Consider the following 8,687-nt stretch of genomic DNA (forward strand, 5'->3'; position numbering starts at 1 on the left):
ATATATATTTTTACCTGGCCAGATAATTTCTTTCTGTTTTTAGTAGAGACGGGGTCTCGCTCTTGCTCAGGCTGGTCTCGAACTCCTGACCTCGAGCGATCCACCTGCCTCAGCCTCCCAGAGTGCTAGGATTACAGGCGTGAGCCACCGCGCCCGGCCCCCAAGAAATATTCTTGAAATGAATTATACACTTTTCCGTCACTCCCACCTCCTTAGTCTCTGACCTTCATCAAGCACTGCTTTTGAAGAGAGAGTCAGAAGGGAAGGGCCAGCCTCCAGAAGTCATTTGAACCTGTGAAAGCAATGCTTTTGCAAATCGTACATGTTACCTTCCTACGGAGGAGTGAGCACTCCTTTGAGGATCACCTCAAATGAGTTACTATCATTATTAGTACTACCTAACAGTTTTGAGGTATTGGGATAGGAAAAAAAAAAAAAGCCAAAATCCTTAGCTTGAAGTTGGACTCTATATAGTTTGTCATTGTTTTTCTGTCCCTTGAGGCTGTCTATAATCTGAAGAGAGAGGAGATTAAAACAGACAAAGAAACCAAATAAATAAACCTAAAAGTCATCTTGTTAAATTTTGGCTCTCATTCCGGTACCTAAGGGGCAGGGTAAGTAAGGACTACTTGTCAGTTGTCAATTTGTGAATTCCTTAATTGTGATGAAAAGTCTCAAAGGTGATATGCTCTATTCAGATTATAATTGTAAGGTTTCTTTGAAGTAGTGGGCCGCCAGAGAAAGAAAGAGGAGTAGAGTTGAAATGGATAAGTAAAGAGGCTTTATTGGAGCGCTCCTGGGTGGGGGTAACAAGTCCCGGAGAGAGGGACCCGGGCGAGCCTCACGGGATCCACGGAGTGGTACCAGAGAGGCCGCCCCGCCCAGCAGTCTGAGTGGGTTTACATAGGTTCTTAGGACTGGGGGATGGGAGTTTCTTCTGCCAGGAGATGTTGGTGCAAGGAGTGAGGAATTTTTTTGTTTCAGCTTTGGGGCGGGTATTGAGGGATAGGAGGGGCTTCTTCTTTTTCATTAGAGAAGGGAGGGGTACCTGCCACCAGCCTTACAATAATTTCTTGATACAACTTGTAATGACAGATTTAATGATGTGGTTAGAAAAAGTTAAAAACAGAAAGTTAAAGTCTATGAAGTTAGAAAATTTTCAGTCCCCTGAAATATCTTGATGTAAGTAATGCTTCTATTTCAAGCTGAGAAAGTAAGCCTGTACAGGCACACTACCAAGGCCTTTTGCCGACCTTGGATATAAAGAACAGAGAGTAAGGGATTACTACTAGCGTGAGCAGAGCCTATACCTTGTGATTACTTCCAGGTAATTCCTTCCTGACCGCCATTTTTCTTTGCCAACAGGAAGACACCATTCAGAAGGAAGGACACATGCGGTGGGGGGAGGGCTTTGTGCTGGTCTATGACATTACTGACCGAGGGAGTTTTGAAGAAGTGCTGCCACTTAAGAACATCCTAGATGAGATCAAAAAGCCCAAAAACGTGACTCTCATCTTGGTTGGAAACAAAGCTGACTTGGACCACTCCAGACAGGTTAGTACAGAAGAAGGGGAGAAGCTGGCCACGGAATTGGCGTGTGCTTTCTACGAGTGTTCTGCCTGCACCGGAGAAGGGAATATCACAGAGATATTCTACGAGTTGTGTCGAGAGGTGCGTCGGAGGAGGATGGTGCAGGGCAAGACAAGGCGACGCAGCTCCACCACGCACGTCAAGCAAGCCATTAACAAGATGCTCACCAAAATCAGTAGCTAGGCGGCCTGGTTTCTGCGCAGGCCCTCCTGAGATAGGCCAGGTGATTGCAAACACTTTTTTGCCCGTTTTTTTCCCCTTCCAAAATTAAAATATTTCCTTCCTTGGTCTGACTCTGGGAAATGTCTGGGCTTCCCATGGTTCTCAGCCTCCCATATATTGGGAAGTTTTAGAGTGTTTTATGCAACTTCAGTGCTGACAACTTCTCCCTTTCCTGCTTGAATAAGATATATTCTAACGTAGTCTGAACACATAATCATGAGAAATTCTAAAATGCTGGGTTCATATTAGGCTTAAATAGGTTGAAGTCTTTTCAAAAGCATTTTAAAATTCAATTTCTTCTCAGAAACTACAAACGATTGTCTTAAGAGTCGAAGATAGCAGAAAATTCGGTAAAAACTCGGGAAGGGTAGCTGAGCTCTTGGAACAGGGACTAGAACTCTAGTTCTCATTTGAAGTGAGGATTTTCTGAATTATCTTAAATCATCTAGTTTTTCTTTAACCTTTTATTTTGTTCTTGAGTTCAAGCATGTTCTCGCTAAGGTTTTTCACTGTAGCGGAGAGTTCATTTCAATTTGAGTTGGTTCACTCAATGATCTATTGATCATTCCACCATTCCTAATTTTTCTTCCTTGGTTCAAGCAAGAATTTAATTATAACAGAGGCAGCAGAACACACAATTCAGATCCTGCTAGGCCTTTTCATATTAAGCCCAGGGTGCTGTAAAAATATCAGAAATATTTTCACCAAACCCTGACTTAATTGAATCCTAGTAGAAGATTTAGAATTAGAAACATCTGATTCATTTCTCCCTCTGTTTATCACCTTAGCAGAAAAACAACAGTCCAAAAAAACAGGAAAATTAAGAAAAGAGCTTAACTACCCCTCTATTGGAAAGCAAAGACTTTGTGCCAGGCACAGTCAGAAAAATTAGCTTCTGATTCATTATAAGTTGGTCACATGACTTCCTTTAATATTTTGGATAAACTAATTCACTTAGGAAAATTCAGAAAAAAAAGTGGGTGATTAAAGCTCATTATACCTGAATAAATGTGTATAAAACAGATTCTTGTATTGTGAAAGTACAGTCTATAACTGATAAAACTTTATGATTCTTTTCTCCCTATGATGCCCCCATATGTCAAGATTTGGGCACTTTATTTTAGTAGAAAATATGTATCTTTTACATATGTATGTATTTATAAATGCATAGATATATGTATAAAAATTTGTAAAAGTTGGAGGCTTTAATTCACCAGTGCATTTGGACAACTTGGTGTAACTGACTTTATTTTCTGTGACTATAATAAAAAGCATAGTTTTTTCATTCTGTCACATTTGGGCAGTCTTTCTTGTGATAACATGAAAAGTTGATAATTTGAGGAGAGACTTGAGGGGACAATTGAATTGCAGACATGAAGAATCACTGAACTGATATAAAAAATTAGCTCCTGTTGATAATCACTGCTGCTATTTTGGGAGTGCTTAGGTGCTATTTTATGCACTTTATATATTATCTCATCAAATCTTCACAATAACTCTATATAAGAGTAGTGCTATGATCACAGTCTTAGAGATGAAGATATTGAGGGGGAGAAAGTTTGCACAGCTATTTAGTGGGTAGAACCAGGATTTGAACCCCAAGAGTCAAACAGTCAGACTCTAGATCCTATACTATTATCCACTGTATAGTTCTCCTTGAGCTGTAGGGATGAAGACACCAAAGCAGATAATTTCAGAAAGATTTGCTTCATTTATGCTCTTATTCACTCATTACAAATATTATACATATATACATATGTATAATATTTGTAATGAGTGAATAAGAGCATAAATAAGAGCACACATATATGTATATATGTGTCTGTGTGTGTGTGTGTGTTGGACACACAACTTGATATAAGTTAGTCCATTTGATGTTGTCTGACCTGAGCCATAAAGAATATCTGAGAGCTATCCAAGAAAGAAAGAGGGTAAAAATATTCTAGGCAAAGGAAATAGCAAGGAACAAAAATATGGAGAATGAAAGGTGATAGTGAGTGTGGTAACTGAAAGGAGTTTCAAGGGCCACATGTACCATTTTTAGGGGGAAAAGGGAAGGATAACAGAAGAGAAGAATCAAAAGAAAGAAAAACAATATAGGGGAAGAAAAATGTCAAAAATACATATTCCTGCAAGCAACTTTCTATTAAAGAACCAAGTCTATAAATGTAGCTGTGATTCATTTTCAGTAATGTGCAATTAGACAATGTAGGGGAAATAAAAGCTGAGAAAAATTACTTTTGAAACTTTGTTATCTTCTAGAATAAAAGTCTTTTTCATTCTCTCCTATCTATGCTTGGAAATATAGTTCAGCCAGTTCCTGTTAAAAGCAAGCTATTAAGAAGACATAGTGAAATACATGGGTGCCATTCTTGAGTTAAAAACTACAAAAGTTAAATCCACAGTCACCAACACCAGCAACTATCCTAGACATATGAATACAAATCCAGGCCTGTTAAAAATTACAGAACCACTGACATAATTTCCAGCTGGTAATTACAGAAGAACATGAGATTGCACAAATATAAATTAGTTATTTTTCTCATGCCTCAGGCTTCTCCACAAATGAAGGTTATAAAGAAGTTAATACTACTTGTTTGGAAGCTGAGTTTCATTTTCATGAATGCCAATGAAGCAAGATTTGCTTGGTAAAGAGTAAGGATAGGGTTCTATTTTTAGTGTTAAAAACATATCATTCATCTGGCCATGATGTAATGATGGGGACCAGATTTACTCTTACATATCAAACAAGAAACAAGCAGACAAAATATACAGAACAGTGATTTTTGGACATTGAGTAAGAAGCAATGCAGTACCGTGATCCCTGCGAGAAGGGAAAGAAATGATAAACCCATAAACCATATGGATGCACCAGCTTACTGCCAAGTGGCAGGTTCCAAGAAGCAATACAACAAGGAAGTACCCAAACAGCCTGGTGGTCTCATTGAGTTGAAGATTCAAAAATCAGACTTTGGGGAGGCCAAATTGATAAGAATCTGTGGGATAGAATGCCTGGAAAAAGGGGAACTTCACAGAGAGAAAGTTCCAGAGATGTGCAGAAGTCTTTGGCTGAGTATGGATAGTACATGGTGAGAGGAAACTACCCAACAGTGGAGTAAGAAGCATGGAAAAGCAGTAAGTCAAAATTTGAGGGAGCATACACAGGTCTGGGAATACTCTGTATGCCCTCCAGTCACACTGAAGAGACCTTGTGATATGCAAGTAATACACAGGAGCTTACAAGGATATTGTGTTAATTAATACACAGGACATTAGAGGAACATTGTGTTAGTTGTGAGTCTAAATTAGCCTTAGACCAGGATGCTAAGTATTTTCTCTGATAAACCTTAAAAGTAAATCTTAAATTGATCAACCTGAGTCCAAGTAACTTATTTTGTACTAGAAAAATCCAATATACTATACAAGAGTATACAACAAAATCCTTCATCCAACAAGGTAAAAATTACAATGGCTGCCATTCGATCAAAATTACTATGCAAACAATTAAATAGGAAAATATGATCCATAAATAGGGTAAAAATCAGTCAATAGAAACAAAGGAATGACAAATGCTAGCCTAGAAAACAAAGAAATTAAAACAGCTATATTTATGCTCTATATGTTGAAGAAGATAGACCAAGACATAAACATAGTGAGGACAGAAATGAAAGTTATAAACAAAACCCAAAGGTAATTTCTCAAGATGGGAAATACAATATCTGGAAAAGTAATACACTGTGTCGGTTTAAAATCAAATTAGATCCTGAAGAATTGACCAGTCAGCTTGATGATATAGCAATAGAAACTATTCCAATGAAGAAAAGAGGGGAAAAAAGACTAAAAACACAAAAATGAACAAATCATCGGTGATCTCTAGAATAAAATCAAGCAGCGTGACATACACATGTATAATTGGACTCTAAGAAGTAGAGGAGAATAACGGTGGGGCAAAAGAAAATTTGACAAATAATAGGTGAAAAAACAAACCCCCAAATCCAAGAAACTCAAAAGACCTCAAGGGGTAAAAACCAAAGGAAAAAATCAAGATATATCAAGATCAAATTACTGAAAGTGGTGATAAAGAGAAAAATTTAAAAGCAGCCAATAGGGAAAAAGATATATTATGTAGAGAGGAACAAAGACAAGGATGATAACCAACTTTGTTTCCACAATTATGCAAGCCAGAAGATACTGCAGTGACATATGTAAATTATTGAAAGAAAAAATGTCAACTTACAATTCCTTTCCAAGTAAAAATATCTTTCAATAATAAAGATAAAACAAACACTATTTCATATGACGAAAGAAAGATCTAGGAGAATTTACCACTGTCAGATCTGTACAACCAGAAAGGTTAAAGGACAATTTTTAGGCAGAAGGAAAATATCCAGGTGGAAATGTAGAGCTATACAAAGAATGAATAGCACTGGAAATGCTATATGCATAAATACAAAAGGCATTTTTCAAAGTTTTTATCACTTTCAATGATAACTGACTGATCAATGTATTATTGGGTTATAACATTTATAAAAGTAAAATATATAACAACATTAACACAAAGGAAGGGCAGGAATAGATTTTAAGTTTCTGAACCTATTTGTAAAGTATCATAATATTATTTGAAGATAGGCAGTGATAAGTTAAATGTGTAGATTATAAACCTTAGTGCAGCAACTTAAAACTAAAACAAAGAGATGTAGCTAATAAGCCAATAGTGTATATAAAATAGAATAATAACAAATACTCAATTTTTCTAGAAAATGCAGGAATAGATAAATAAAAGAACATAGAACAGATTGAACAAAAAGCAAAACCATTATAAATACATTAAATGTAAGTGGTTTAAGCACTCCAGTTAAAAATCATAGATTTTCTGATTGGATAAAACAAGAACCACCTACATGCTGTCTACAAGAAAACCATATTAAATAAAAAGATACATATAGATTAAAAATACAACAACTTGAAATATACAAACAAAATAAAGATCAAGTGGCCATATTAATATTGGACAAGATAGATTTTAGAGTAAGGAAATTAGCAGGAACAAAGAGAGACCTTTCATAAAGATAAAGAGGTCGATACAAAACCACATAACATTCTAAATATATGCACCTGATAACACGGCTTCAAAATAAATAAAGGAAAAAAATTGATAGAAATAAAATGATAAACAGACAAATATTAATATATAATTATAGTTGGGTATTCAAATCTTATCTCTCAGCAATTGATAGAACTAATAGTAAAAAAATCAGTAAAGTTCTGGAAGACATAAACCACACTATCAACCAAGTTGACCTGACATTTACAGAACACTCCACTGAAGAAAAGCAGAGTACATTTTCTTTTCAGGTGTACACATAACATTCATCAAGCTAGACCATGTTGGGCCATAATGCAAGTTGCAGTAAAGTTAAAAGAATGTGCAGAATGTTCTCTGACTTTAACAAAAACATAATTGGGAAAAAACCAAATATTTGGAAATTAAACAACACACTTCTAGATAATCCATGGATTAAAGAGGATGTCAATTGAGAGAAAATGTTTTGAACAGAATGAAAATGGAAATAAATATTAAAATTTGTGGATACAGCTAAAGCCGTGTTTAGAGAAAAACTGAACGTATTAACATCTTTTATTAGAGAAGGAAAAATGTCCAAATCAACATATTATACTGATACCAACATTACTCTGATACCAAAACCAGAAAAACAACATTATAAAAAAATTACAGACCAATAATCCTTTTGAACATAAACACAAAAATTCTTATCAAAGTTTCAGCAAATGAAACAGACACACACACACACACACACACACACACACACACACACACACACAAGAAAAATATATCATGACCAAAAGGGATTTATCCCAGGAATTGCAAGGTTAGTTGAACATTCAAAAAATCAATCAGTGTGACTTACAATTTTAACAGATTAACAACTTTATAATAATCTTTATAATAATTTATTCATAAAAATAATTTGATAAAATTTAATACTAATTCATGATTTTTAAATTCATAAAACAAAAACTAGAAATAGAAGAGATCTTCCTGACTCCAAGAAAGTGCATCTTTAAAATGTCTGCATCATCTTTAATGGTGAAAGACTGAAAACTTTCCCCCTAATAGAGGGAATAAGACCACTTCTATTCAACATTATAGTGGAGGTTCTAGACAGTGGAATAAATCAAGGAAATGGAAAAGTAAATTGTTTTTATTGTTTTTATTTGCAGATGACATGATCATTTATACAGATGATCTTAAGAAATCTTTTAAAAACCGCTACTAGAACTAATAAATGAATATAGCAAGATCAGTTGTATAAATTCAGCGTCCAAAAATCAACTTAATTTCTACATTCTGGCAACATACAATTGTAAAAGGATTTTTGAAATCTATTTATAATAACATTAATAAACATGCTATATTTAGGAATAAATTTTGCAAAGTATGTGATACCCAGAAAACCATAAAGTATTGCCTAAAGAAATTAAAGATCTAAATTCATTAAGAGATGTACTGTATTCATGGTTTGGAAGGCTCAGTATTGTGAAGATGTCAGTTCTCTCCAATTAGATTTACACATTCAACAAAATTCCAATCAAAATCCCTGCAGACTATTTTGCAAAATTGAAAAGCTAATTCTAAAACTGATAGCGAAATGCAAAGGATCCAGAATAGCCAAAACAATTTTTGAAAAGAAGAAAACCAAAAAGAACTAACACCTCCTGATTTTAATATTTATTATAAAGTTACACTAGTCAAGAGAGCCTGTTATTGGTGTAAGGTTAGAGACAGATCAATGGGACAGACTGGAAAGATAAAAAATAGAACAATATTTATGTGATTCATTGATTTTTGACAA

General features: G+C 35.1%; 1 protein-coding gene across 2 annotated transcripts in view; it reads left to right on the forward strand.

The window, feature by feature from the left end:
* The window catches only part of RERG (RAS like estrogen regulated growth inhibitor), a 124,968-nt gene extending 121,861 nt beyond the window's left edge, over nt 1-3,107 (forward strand). For both annotated transcript variants that reach the window (XM_045554268.1, XM_045554267.1), the window contains one exon: nt 1,366-3,107. In XM_045554268.1, coding sequence (XP_045410224.1) covers nt 1,366-1,773 — 408 coding nt within the window. In that variant the 3' untranslated portion in view covers nt 1,774-3,107. The remainder of the gene's footprint in view (nt 1-1,365) is intronic.
* The last annotated feature ends 5,580 nt before the right edge of the window (nt 3,108-8,687 follow it).

Source organism: Lemur catta, chromosome 6 (genome assembly GCF_020740605.2).
Source record: "Lemur catta isolate mLemCat1 chromosome 6, mLemCat1.pri, whole genome shotgun sequence".
Lineage (NCBI taxonomy): Eukaryota > Metazoa > Chordata > Mammalia > Primates > Lemuridae > Lemur > Lemur catta.